This window comes from Semicossyphus pulcher, unplaced genomic scaffold, assembly GCF_022749685.1.
Source record: "Semicossyphus pulcher isolate SPU_LCO1_2020_fin unplaced genomic scaffold, fSemPul1.0.p SCAF_15, whole genome shotgun sequence".
NCBI classification, from domain to species: Eukaryota; Metazoa; Chordata; class Actinopteri; order Labriformes; family Labridae; genus Semicossyphus; species Semicossyphus pulcher.
In genome coordinates this window covers 4,705,769-4,719,903 of record NW_027211659.1, presented here as the reverse complement: position 1 = coordinate 4,719,903, position 14,135 = coordinate 4,705,769, and the positions used below count along the sequence as shown (strand labels likewise).

Below are 14,135 nucleotides of genomic sequence, written 5' to 3'. Positions count from 1 at the left end.
TTCACTGCACGTGCAGTTGAGATTCAGGCGGAAGTAAACAAACCTCACGTGACAGTAAACTGTTTTCTTTTTAGACCAGGAACGCCTCACTGTGAATCCGCGCCATATCGGCTCTGTGTACGCTACAAAAGCCTCACTCAATCTAATGCATCAGACGAGCCAAGATGGCAGCCCAAAGAGCACAGCTTCAACTGCTCGTGCTGCGTTCAATACAAATGGGAACTCGAGAACTTCCCAGTAGAAATTACTGACTTCCGATAGTGAAGTCAGGGTACATTAATCTGGGCTGAGTTCACAAGGAGGAAATCCGACTTTGAGTGGCACAGCAATTTTTCTAGTCGGAGGTTGGAAAAGTTCTGCGTTCCAGACTTCACAGTACGGAAGTCGGACATTTCTATTGGGAAGTTTTCAAATTCCCAGTTGGCTGGAACGCAGCATTATACTATTTCCGTTTGAGCATGCGCAGTAAAGTTACGTGACAGAAACAGAGGCTATCGGCTGTTTTTGTTTGTGTGGTTGACAGAAGCTCGGTAACACGTCCATTTCCCGCCGCCGTACAGCTGTTAAAAGCGGAATTTTAACTGAACTGACAAACAGGCAGCTGCTATGGGTGCCGGTCGGAGCACCGAAGCCGAAAGGCAGCCGCTTATCATCCCTGCTAATGGAGATACACACACTCGACCACTACACAGCAGAGTGTACAGGAGAAGATGGCTGGTTCTGATGCTGTTCTGCCTGCTGGGACTACTGCAGGGGATGGTGTGGAACTTCTGGGGTCCCATCCAGAACTCGGCCGGTCACGCATTCGGCTTCACAAAGGCCGACATCGCACTTCTGGTGCTGTGGAGCCCGTTGGGTTTCCTCCCGTTTTTCCTGTTTATGTGGTTAATGGATAAAAAAGGTGAGTTGGTACATTGTGTCCTAACTTACAGCTATGGTCATCAAATGTACTTAACCTTCCAACAAGCACATCACATATTGATAACTTTGATGGTCACTCAGAAGTTTGGTGTTGTTACTTAGATAGTGTTATCAGTAAGATTAGTGGTGATATCTGGTATCCCATTTTTCTGTTGTTTTTCTTTTTGGTAGGGATGCACAATATAGAATTTTATGCCAATATTTTCCAACCCTTTTTGCCGATTGCCGATTTCGATACCGATATATTAGGCACATTTTTTCCCAATTGCAGAGAACTTAAAGTCTCCCCTGTAGTGGAATTGATAGCATACCTACTCTTATTGTAGTGGCCCACTGGCAGATGCAGAAATAACATAATACAGTGCATTTTAAAATGTTCACTGGGCAAGATAAGAAAACTACTTAAACTTCGGTAAAATGGCATATTTATTTGGGCCACTGGGCTGTTGTCAATGGTGGAATTTGACTTGTTAGCTTGAAACTAAGTCAAAATTGTAGCTACTTGTACCTAAATTCTAAAATCCTAAAGTCTTCTTCTACTCTGCCACCATATTTCAGAGTGAAATATTGTTCTTCTAACCTCATAACAGCATTATAAATTCAGATTTTATATGCAAACAGTATGATGAGACTTTTATGTATACGTTGTTAGCAATTTAGCTATGCAACGCCATATGAAGAAACGGCGAAAGATGAATTGAATAATTTGTATCAATATGCTGACAGAAAGATTAATACATTTTTACTGTACATTGGACAAAACAAGCTCAGTGAATGTGTCACGTGTGCTCTTGGTGATGATTATGAACATTTCTTACTATTTGCACAACTAAGATTAAATTAAGTAATCAGCAGATTAATTAAAAATAATTATGAGCATAAGTTGCATTAGTTAATTATGAGCTCAGCTTAACCGATTACAGCAGTAAACTCCTGCTTGAAAATGTATATAATAGCATTACAGTCACAAGAAAACTTTCTGCATTGAGTAATTTTAAGTACATTTCACGGAAAATACTTATAGTCTTTTTCTTGAGTAACATTTTCAATGCACAACTTTTCCTTGTAAAAGATTAATTTTTCAATGTGGGATTTGTGATAGGATTAATGGATGGATTACAGTACACAAGTACTTTATTTCAGACACATAGGTGCATATCAGCATAAAAATGATTATATATCGGCATCCTTCCGAATGACTAATGGGGTCATTCAGAAGGATGCTGATGTGCTCTTACCCCATCAAACTTGCGTGGTTTGATGTGAATACTTATTCGAATCAAATGTTTGGGGACCCCTTGCTCCTGTAGTTAAACAAACAATATACCATAATTAATTCTAGTGCTCCATAAGTCAAACATTTTCTTCATAGCAATATCAATCTGATTTGGCCAATCAGATAACCCACTTATTCATCAGCTACCCTTAGATTAACAGCTGTCACTTTGGTGGCGATGCAAGGTTATCTTTATGAACCAGACGGCTTATTTAAATCAAGGATTTGCATGTTTCATGTGTTTCAACTCTGAGCCGTGCCAAGCCTTTCCTGATAAAAGTTTATGGGCTTCTTTAGCTTCTACATGAAGTTCAGAAGAACATATTCATTCCATCCTGGTCTGAATAAACGTTTTCATTTGCCCAATTAATGTTAAAGCGATAGCAAGAAGCTGAGCTAACGTAAGGGTAAACACTTGTTGCTGACATTTTGCTAACTTTAACTCCACACTTTTGTAGTTTGCTTTCTTCACATGATGATTAACCTGAAAAGCAGGGATGCACCGATGCATCGGCTGAACATCGGAATCGGCCGACATTGTCTGTGTTGACAGACATCGGCCCGTTGGCAAATAAGGTGGCATGCGCCGATAGCAGTAGCCCATGTTTTTATTGTAACTGCTTTAATTGTGCAATAAATTTAATTGTCACATAAAAGTATTTCTGTTGTCAGCAAGATTTTTGTCAGGCTGTGTAAGCACTGAAGAATGTTTGTACTATGACCAGGTGAATCCAAAACAGACTAAAGAGGCTTTTCAGGCAGTTATTGGTCGATAAGAAGATTATTTTTTTATGTGAAAGAAATTGCTTTCTCAAAGAGTGTGATGAAGGCCTGAATACATTTTTTTAAATATAATTAAAGTTAATTGTGGCCCCTTATCCAGACAAGGGCATTGATAAATTACAGTTATTTAAAAAAGCATCAGCCGTTGTTTTAAACATCGGTATCGGCCCCGATTTTCTCAATCGGTGCTGCTGAAAAGAGCTCTTTTTCCCACTTTGAGAAAGAAGTTGCTGGTGGCATTAATGATGGGTTTCTCAATTAATAAGCATCCAAGTCAGAGTTCGACCCGAGTAAGTTGAGTGAGACTTGAATGGTTCTTAAGACTTCTCTCTTTTAAAATCACGTTGGCCTTCAAACCACAGAACATTTTTAAAGTGCCTCTGCATGGAGAAGAGCTCTTGACATGAGGTAGTGAGTCAGAGCACACTTCACCTGACCGGTTCCTCTGCATCATGTGACTGACTTGTATAATATCATGCCCGGGCGAGACCGTCAGCTGGCAAAAACAATTACGATGCAGTAACAACATGAGTTATGAGCTGGTGATGAATGTACACTTCATGCAATATCTTTACACAACGCACCTTGTGATCCTGATTCATCTTAAACCACTGGTTGTGGGTGTTTTGTTTTATCAATGTAACTAAAGTTCACCACATCATAACTGCTGTTTTAAGTGGCAGTAGAAACTGCTTACTGGTGACTGTAAAAGCAAAGAAGCAAAACACTCCTGCTTTAATTCAGCTAAAAGTTAATGCTCAACTTTATACCAAGGTTGAAGCAATTTCTGCCTCCGAGTCTCACAGATTAGGCCAGCACTAACAAATGATGTCAAGCCATGGTTTGAGCTTATTTAAAACAAAAAACGACATCACATCCAGATGTTGCATGAGGCTTAAATTGTTGTCAGAGTATGATGCACACACCCAGTCTCTCTCACACACGCACACATTCACTCGCTCTGCTCCAACGTGCCTGAGTGGAAAATGCAAGGCTTTCCTCTGGGAGTGTCCCCTCCCTCAAGGTAGAGACTGTTGATGATCAACAACACTGAAGGTGCCATCCAAGAGAGGCTTTTAAATTCAAGTCATCTGTGATGAAGTCATGGATTAGTAAGCCTACATAATGTGTCCGTGGCATACATACATGCTGATGTTGCAGAACGTGTCAGGGAGAGCTTATCAAACCATTTAAGTGTTAGGGTTGTAAAGCTTGTAAGTCCTGTTCCTCACAGCTGGCCTTCAAAGCCTCCCTGAAATGTAGGTTACTGCCTATGTTTGTCACTTAATACCAATGCAATAGTGTGAAGCATTAGCATTAGCATTAGTGGAATATTAGCCCACATGCACCACACAGAGTACAATAATATCTCTGCTGCCACATTAATATAATATGAGGCTGCAGAGGTACAGTTTGAACAACTGATTAAGGTCTGTTTTTACTTCATGCATCATCTGCTGATAAGAAAATAATGAAAACAAAGAGGGCTGAATGCTGCAGAGACTCCTTTTGAGATGTATTATTCGGTTCTCTTCGGGATATCCAGCCAATGATTTCTGTATCCCTAGTAGGTTTAGGACCACAGCTAACTATTGTTCATGATTTTTTTTCTATTAATCATTCAGTTTCGATGATTCCTCGCTGTAACTAAAGTCTTAAAGACCGGGCTGTTTCAAGTTATTTTGCTAATCCAGAATCAAACTGGCAGCTACAAATGTGCCTTCTGACCCTTTTAAACCTCAGTTGTACTTTAATTACAGAAATAGAAATCTGGGCAATACGTCTGTGATTATAGCATCACCATGAAACTATTATTTCCCCCAAATCTAAATCACAATGAAACAACTCATTCTCCCTCTCTCTCTCTCTCCATCTCTCTCTCTCTTATTAATCTCTGAACAAAGTGGGATGGTTGTGTTCCTTGATTTAAAAAACCAGCTCCAGTCAGCGTTGTTGTTCAGCCTGTCCACTGCAGTTTAAAAGCAGACAGGCCCAGACATGGAGATGACTCCTTATGTTGTCCCTGATACGTCTTGTAGAACATGAAGAACGCCACATGGAGATGTTCACAAGGTTAAACACTTGATTTTCACTTTAACAGAAGGAAACAGCTTCCAGATATCCTGAGTTTGAATGGCAGATGATGCAGCAGAACACGGCATCGAGACCAACGACTGACTTGCCTGACAAACTCCGAGCATGCACTATGAGCTCATATTGGCATGCCGTGACCTGTACTTGCCATCAGGGATCAATAAAGCGCAGTTCCGCCCCTGGCCTGTCTGACTGGTGTTTAGAGATTGACTCTTGTAATGATCTAGTCAGAGCTTCAGCGACTGACGACTCACATGGAAAGAGAGGAACAGAGAAGTGGAGAGAGTTTCCCTAAACGGGCGTCATGTGGGTGAAACTGAGAGTAGACACTTCTGGCTTTCTAAAAGGCACCCTTGTCTTTACTATTGCTGTCATGCAGGCTGTATTAAACAAGGGATTCCTGTTGTCTTTTACATTCTTTGTAATACTATTGGCCAGCAGCCAGTATATTTGGTACCAGCTAAAATAGTGCAGTTATTTTAGAGTGCGGCCTGTTGAGCCTTTGATCTGAATTGCATTAAGATTTAATAGCACCCCGAAATAAACCCTCCATTATGTACAGTATGTACAGTCGTGACAAAAACTGTACATTAAATCCCTCATAAAGGTTGTGTTCATTGCAGGACTGTTGAACTGTTGGCGAAACGAATGAACTGGCAACAGACTGTTGGTTTTTTGAAATAGGGCTCAAGTGATAAGTCATGCAACAAAATATTAATCGTTTAAGTAACCTAAAAACTATCAAATATTTGGAAGCTCAAGCGTCTCAAATGTGGGATTCAAAATGTTCTGTTTTCTTACGTTTTGTTTGGGAAGAAAAACAGCAATTTTAAAATGTCTCTTAAGTTTCTGGTTGGAAAAAAATAAAAATATTTTTTTACTATTGGTTTTACATTTATAGACTACACATACATACGTTTAAATCAAGAACAAAATAGTCCACAGTGATTTGAAAGTAAAATGATATCTTTAAATCGGAAGACTTGACTGTGACCCTCTCTTGCCCCTATTCCTCTCTGCCATCATTTAACTTTTCACATCCTGTCATGTCTTCCAGGTCTGCGGGCAGCCCTCCTCCTCTCAGGGTTCTTCATGCTGCTCGGAGCGGTTCTGAGGTGCATCCCGCTGGCAGACGTCCGTCTCAGACGAATGTAAGACTCCTCTGTAAACATTACGATAGCAGGTGATTCAAGGGGGCTTGAAGTTCAATGAAGAGCATTGGAAAGGTTTTTGAAAAGAGGCAGAGTGACTCCTGATCTGGAGGTGCAATCATAAGCCTTTCATAATTTCTATAATTGGATTTGATAGGCAAACTTTTCCAACCAAAAATGGACCAGCTGTGTACGTCAGTGTGGACAAAAGCCTACTAAATTAGGACCTCCTCTTTTCAAGTGACTTCAACCTAATTTCAGAATCAGACACAATTTATTGGGAGAAACTGGATCCGTTACAGTTCCTCCTATTCTAGACTACAATATATATATAGGCAAAGACAACTTCTAAGAAAGTCTAAGAAAGTGTTTAAAAGTAGATTATTGGAGTATAGACTGTACCCAAATATATTAAAACAATATTTAAAAAAACAAATAAAAGTGTAAAAAAATATATGCATCATAGAGTAATAGATGACACCATTTAAACAATAATAATGCAGAGAAAAGGAAACTTAAACATAAATGCAGTTTTAATGCACCCATTAATTATTATTACACACACAAAAACACAGTCCTCATTCTTGCATGTATTTAGTCGTGAACTATAGCATTTATAGTGAGGGATCACCAAAGTGATGACAGTTAATCTGTGCATGTCGTTACCAAATATCATAGGAAACTAAACAATGATTGTTGAGACTTTTAAGTCTGGACCAGGGCTGAAGAATAAATCCAAATTTTATCAAAATCACAATATGGTCTATTGCAATTTTATATATATTTATTAAAGGTGAAAAGTGTGTCAAACTTTAATTTAAATATTGTGCTCCAGAGATGTTCTGACCTACACATCATACACAGACTTAAGTATCATGTATCTTTGTTTGGTACTGATCTCTGCAAAAATCACACCTAATATGGTTTTTAATGAAAATCTTTTATTATTATTATTTTTTTATTTAACCTTTATTTAACCAGGTAGTCCCATTGAGATTAAGAATCTCATTTTCAAGGGAGACCTGGCCAATACAGCAGCAAAAAACACAAAGTTGCAGACAGACGCACAAACAGGAACAACTTAAAAAAGAAAAGAAAGTTGTACAAGCAGGCAATTTAAAGACATCGACATCTTATGGAATCTGCCTTGAAGTCTTTCATTTTAGATTTGAAGGTATTTAGCGAGAGTAGTTCCTTCAGTTTCAAGTCATTCTGCAACAAATTCCATGCTGAGGGTGCAGAATATCCAAAAGCCCTTTTCCCAATTCCTGTCCGGCATTTGGGACAGAAGGTAATATGAAGTCCCGAGAACGCAGTAAATATTGTCCAGCACTTTTCTGCGTTATAAAAACACATAAGTAGTGTGGAAGCAGACCAAGAATTGGTCAATGAGAATAATGATGTAAAAATGATCATTCCCTTTAATATCGCAAATCAGATCGAAATTGTAATATAAGTCGACATTTTTTCAAAATCGTTCAGCCCTAGCCTGGACCGAAGTCGTGGCCCAGACAGACCGACAGTCTGATAGCGTGTTTGAAAAGTACAACCACCAGGATGAGCCCGAGTGATAGGTGGACATAATGTTCACTTTTTTAGAAGAGGGAGCTGTTGATGGAGCTACCACAAACATGGCTTGGGGCAGCCATATTACTTTCCGCCGCCAATAAGCCAATTTTGTATCGTATATCCTGAGTCAAACTTGATAACACAGAAAAGATGATGCCTCCCCTGTGTATCAGTTGTCAAGGATTACAACCTAGGCTACACTTGTTTTTTGCATGCACGTCGTGTATGTAGTTTTAAAAGCTAAACATTTTGTTCTTTAACACTTGGAAGATTTACTTTAAAACATGTATTTCAGAACACTTTGTTGTTGTAGTTCATCAGCACAACAAGCATTAGCAGCATCATTGTGGCTTGTAAGGGTGTCGTGTGTTCAGCTGTATTGATTGGAGCCAAGGTCCTGCTCCCTTCTTCAAAGCAGAAACCTGTAACTGATAGGGTGACGGTCAGGAAGCATTTGGCTGCCTTTGACAGACAGTTCAATACTGTGTGGATCCTTTACATTCCTCTCTGTGTGTCCTTGCTGCCCGCTCCCTCCCTTATCAGACAGCTCTTCAGTGGAAGACAGGCCATCACAGGAGCACATAAAGAGGCTCCCATTATTCTCCGTGTTTCATTCCCAGTTTTACTCATGAGCTCACAGTTCCTCTTGCGGAAAGAGCACGAGCTCAAAGAAGGTCACTTCAATTATAATTCGCCTTTTAGAAATGTGATTTCATTGAATATTTCTGGGTGGTAATCTGTCTAATGATTCCTATTGGGCTCCACAATGGGGCGGTATATCATAAAATATCAATACTTAGAGGAAATTGTATTTCCACAGAATGGGTCACGTATCACTTTCACTCCGAGGGTCTGAGGATATTCAAAATAATTTTCAAGGAGCCGATAAATCAATTTAATTTTCCTATTCTCTCCAAGTGTGTTTCACGAGGCTGGGGCGGGAGTGCCATTAGTGGAGTGAGCCGCTAATGTAACAGTGTTTCGGGTCTAATATTGGGAGAGTAAGAAGCTTATGATGAAGTTTACTATGGTCCAGATTCCCTTGTGATTCTGCCGAACTTGAAAAAGAGTATTTACAGTTTCTCTGTGTGGTCGTACCATTTATTTGTTTAGAGCTCACAGTACATGTTAGTGGCTTGAAGGTCTCTTTGTGATTGTACCCTCGCTTTAATACACTCCTCCTCTTGGTCATTGATTTTAGAGTGGAGTAGCTAAGGCCTAAATCTTCATTATGTTGTTATTCCTGTACCTGGAACTCATGCTCTCCGGTACGATCAAAGGGAATTGAGTTGTACTTGAGAGGCATTTTTGTAGTGTCTGTATTATTTCAAGATAAGACAAGATAGAACTTTATCACTCCCGCAGGAAGTTCTAGTGCCATATTGCTCCAAAAAATCTTATGTTTCCTATAAGGGGAAGATAGGTATCTCCTCCTCATCCATCGTCTCCTCCCGGCTCTGCAGGCCCGGTATTTCCTCATTAGCTCCTTGGGGATTTCAGGTCTCTCGCTGGTCACGCCGCTGCGTCAGCGTCCCATCAGCTGATCCCTGGTGTAAACAATGGAGCCATGGCTCGCCTCTGCCAGAACGGGAATTGAAGGGAAAACTACTTTTACCTCACTCAGCGAATTAAAGCTCCTGTGAGGAGTTTTTAGCTTGCTATGAAAGACACTGAAATTATTACTGTTGCCTCTATATGAGCTACAAAAGCAAACAAAACCATCAGCAAGAACGTTGATTATATATTTATAGTTATTTTAAATGCCTGTAACCTCTGCCGGGGACAAGGCGACTGCCGAGTCAGCATTGTTTCTATGTGTTCCACGGCAAAGACTCACACAGCGAGTGATACTTTTGAATGTTAGAAGAAAGCAGGAGATTTTTTGCTTCCTATACGTGTACAGGACAAGATCAGCAAAGACAAAGCGGTACCACTTTGTCCGAAGGGGTCGGCCAAATCGACACAAACCAAAAGTTCCTCATAGGAGCTTTAAGTTGAAAATGCTGTTTAAGTAAGGGCAGTGCCATCAGAGTTTTGTCAGTCTTACCCGATTTGTCTTCAGTATGAAGCTCAGACTACTTGTTCTGTCTTGTTTTAGTCGGGTGCCACCCCAAGACCCGCAGTTATCTGAGTTTTCCATGAGCGCTGGCTGTCGGTTAAACATGAATTCATTTTTATCTTTCAACATATTTAAGGATCACAATCAGCTTCTGAGCAAAGGCTTGTGGCAGCTCGCCTTGAAGCCAATCGACGCCCGCTCAAGAATGTTGGAGAAATGCGGATTTTCAACCTGGAACTGATTTATTTTATGTTGTTGTTGCTTTTGGAAGAGAGGAGACTTTTATTGATATTTCAACCCCCAATTAGAAATAGCTGAACACTGAAGATTAATTCAAGACTCTTAACTTCACACCAAACTGTGCTGTTGCTCCTGCGTTGCTCTGTGTGCAAAGATACAGCTAAAAACAGTCCAGAGATTTGACTGTCAGATAAAAGATGGCACAGGGAGTTCTTTACTGATGATTCAAACTTTTCCCCCTTTTTACACTGCGGTTCCGCCTCAGCGCCGTAACAAAGCTCCGCCGTCATGCAGCCTCCATCAGTTTTTACATAGTGTTCCAACGTTGCAGAAGCAAAACGTGCGTGAGGTGTAAACATACAGCGCATGCTTAAAAATACACACACACTGTGCCGTCGGCTCGCTGTTTACACAGACACCGTTTCGCCTCTGTTACCTATGATGCTGGCTCAGAGGCAGAACGACTTTCCCCCACCATTACGCCTCGTTGTGCGTTTTACTTGGAAGATAGAACGTAACAGAGGCGTAATATCCCGCCTTGAACTGGCAGTTTAAAAGGGGCTTGTGAGCCCTGAGACCCAGAAACACTCCGCTTGAATGCGATCTTTTCTAATGAACTTTGACCCACTGTTAGATTTACAAGCGACTTCAGGACAAGTAGTAGAAGCTCAACTTTTTAGAATTTGAGCACAAAGTTCAGTTAATAATTATATTTGTGGGGCGCTTGTTTAGCTCAGTTGGTAGAGCGGGTGGCCCATGTATAGAGGCTACAGTCCTCGTTGCACTGATTGTCATTTGGTACATGTCATCCCCTTCTCTCGACTCCCAACATTTCCTGTCTATCTTCAGCTGTCCTATAATTAAAGGCAAAAGCCAAAAAAAATATTATAATTGGCTTATCAGTATTGTCAGGAAAATATGAAGTATAATAAAATACCTGAATTCAGTGCAGAGGGGTTTTAAGCTACGTGACGCCTGATACCCGGTAAACAAACCTTCGTTCAACAACACTTCAGTTACAGCTAACGCAGCTCCACTTGACATTAGGTGGATGCTTTTATCTGAACACCAAACACAATAGCATGTGGACATAATGTCAAAGTCTCTGCTTACAGCTGCTGGAGGCATTTACAGTAAAGAGGAAATAGAATCAAATAGAAACCATGAGAAACTTTTTCTTCTGCTTGTGTGGATGCACTCAGATCAGGACTGGCCACAGGACAGTGGTGTAACTGAAAACATTCCCCAACATTATTACTGAAGCGTCAGTGCAGAGAAGACACAGCAGCTCCGGCATGATTTCTCCTCCTTAATGCAGCCGTACAGATATATCAGTTGAAGGTGTGTATCCCGAGTCGGAGCTGCCTCTTTCTCTCCCATTGCATGATGGGGACAGCCTTTCACGGCCCTGACCTTTATCTCTTTCGGTATTCAAAGTGGAGAACCAGACAGGACGGTGAAAGCCAAGACAACGTGAATCACTCTGCAAATGTTAGTCCTGACACAGTTCAGCCTACTTTGCATATTAAATGTAATAGGTCACGGCTCTTGAAGCTTAATGGATGACACAGTGGATTAAAAGAGTAAAAGCGCAGGCTGATACAATCATGCAGCTCCCTGCACCACCAGTAGATGTCACTCTTTGCTTTGCAGTCGATGGAGAGGCCGTGAGAGCTTTGTTTAGTGACCTGAGTTGTTGCTTTGTGTGCTGTCTTTTATAAATAGACTTCCCTTCCTATCAGAAGTATGAGGTTAGATGATGACTTTAAATACCTGAGGCACAGGGAGGGGGCCTAAGAAACAGTGAAGTCAAGCCGGCTCCAGAGTTCAAGGGCTATTCAAGAGCGATCAAACGCTGCATTTGAGTTTCCTGCTCAGGTTTAGAAGTTCCCCTGGCGGCCCCCTGCAGATCCGCGTTTGTTCCTCGCTCCGTTTCATGTTTGCTAAGAGATTATTTCTCTTTCTCTTTGTGATATCCTCTTGTGGAAGTGAACCGCCTTTTTTGTTTTCTGTTTTTGAGACGCCTTTTTTAGGAAATCAAAGGCAGTTCTGAACCTGTGAGAGGTGGAAGTTCCTCTGTTTTTCTCACCAGGAACTTTATGCAGCTGCTGCAGTCGCATTTGAAAACAGCACTGCGCGTTTGTTTGGTAAAGTTCAGATGAGGAGAGGAAAGGCAGCGCTGCATCAGTGGGTCACTGATTAGCCCTCGCTGTGATGCTCTCAAATCAAAGACTTCACATTTTTACCCGCTTCCTTCTCTTGTGTTTTCACGCCTTGACTCCTTTCTCTCGCCAGTCTCAGTCTGTCTCCCTCATGCATTTAAACAAAGAGCAGCTGTGTGATTAGTAAGTGTCTATCAGTCAGATCTCAGACTCTCTCAAGACACCATCTGATTGGCCACATTGTGGGTCCTGCAGCAGGCTGTCTTATTACTATGGCGATTGCCGTGGAGTCATTTTCAAGACAGAATCTGGCCCGGCCTTTGTGTGATGGCAGAATTGGGTCTGTCAGCTCTGCCGGACCGACAGCGGTGGGATGATTTCACCACAGGGCCGGCTTCTTTGTCTCGTTCTCCATCAGAATCTGTCTGACAGGGTTCATCAATACTGATTAACGTAATCATCTCTCTGAAGAGCTGCTCCCTCCCTTCCCTTTGCTTTGCTGCTCCTGCCCCGTGCGCTCCCTCACACTCGCGTTGCTCACCATCCGTCCTCATCACCTGTCACATTAAAGGCCATTTTCTAAGTCACATCCATCCTAAGAGCTGGGTACTAAATGGTTTTAAAGTACTGACCGAAACTATGTAGCTCAAAGTTTCAGACGCTGTGTCAAAAGCACTGAAACTTCTCACCGATAATTTGTTTATTTATTTATCCCATGATATGGTTGGTTTTGTTGGCCTGTTTTGTTGAATTAAAGTGGTAATCTTGAAGATTTAATTTAAATAAATGACTGTTAAGTCTCTATCTATTGCTGAATGAGGTAACACAATGGTGATTGAGCCTATGGCCCACTGATGAAAGCCTTTGCATTTGCAGTATTACAAAATCACAAGAAGCGCCCAGTTAGTGACGCGTTTTCCATCAGCCAGCAGTGGTTGGTCTGCCAGAGAGGGTAGGCGGAGCTAAGCGGCTGCTTTTCCGGTCTCTGCAAGTGTTGCGAGTAAACAGTAATCTACTATGGCTGAACAAACAAAGAAAAGATGGATGACTACAGATACAACTTCAACAAGAAGTGAAAATCCAAAGAAAAAGAAACAAACTCGACACTCAGATGAAGCAAACAGTCTGAAAAGGAAAGCGACCGTCAGCCAGGAAAATCAAGAGTTACAACCGGAGCCAACCGTGGACGTCACACATGCAGCACTGTCTGGATATCTGGGAAGTGTGCTCCTGCAATTACCGTTTATCGCCACAGGTGGCGCCAAAGAGAACGAAACTGAGATCTTCGAGATTATAACTTTACGGTCCGATAATTTATATATCCAAATGTCCTGGTATAGCTTGTTTTGTTGGCCTGTTGTGGGGCAAGCGGGATGTTTTGTAGAGAAATATGTTTTTACAAATATGCTACACACACATGCACAAACAGGACCCTATGGACATGCACTAATGGAGGGATGTCAGAGTGAGGGGGCTGCATATGGACATGCGCTCTGAGCAGTTTGGGGGATTTGGTGACACCTCAACAGTGGCCCAGGAAAGGAAACTGGCACCTTCCAGCGGAGCTACCAGCCCCAGTTCCATGCCTGGCTTCCCACTAGGTCACAGTTATTGTTTTAAATTACGCAGTTTCCTTGTTGCTTCAATAATCAGATGAAAGTGTTTTTTAATAGAATAAGTTGAATAATCCTTTTGTCTAATGAAAAGAACCAGAACAGCAGATGCCCCGGTTTAGTATCTGGACACTTCCCAGGCCTACATGAGACATCAGGATGTGCTCCTAAACCATGTGAGGAGGTGCATCTTTGAAGTCTGTCATAGAACAAAGAAACAATGACATAAAAATGTAAAAAATGTCTACATGCTGAGGTGAAAAGGAC

General features: G+C 41.4%; 1 protein-coding gene across 1 annotated transcript in view; it reads left to right on the top strand.

Annotated features, from left to right (window-relative positions):
* The first annotated feature begins 520 nt into the window (after window positions 1–520).
* The window catches only part of slc49a4 (solute carrier family 49 member 4), a 69,084-nt gene continuing 55,469 nt past the window's right edge, over window positions 521–14,135 (top strand). Inside the window, exons 1-2 of the mRNA XM_069663353.1 lie at window positions 521–901; window positions 6,132–6,225. Coding sequence (XP_069519454.1) covers window positions 607–901; window positions 6,132–6,225 — 389 coding nt within the window. The 5' untranslated portion in view covers window positions 521–606. The remainder of the gene's footprint in view (window positions 902–6,131; window positions 6,226–14,135) is intronic.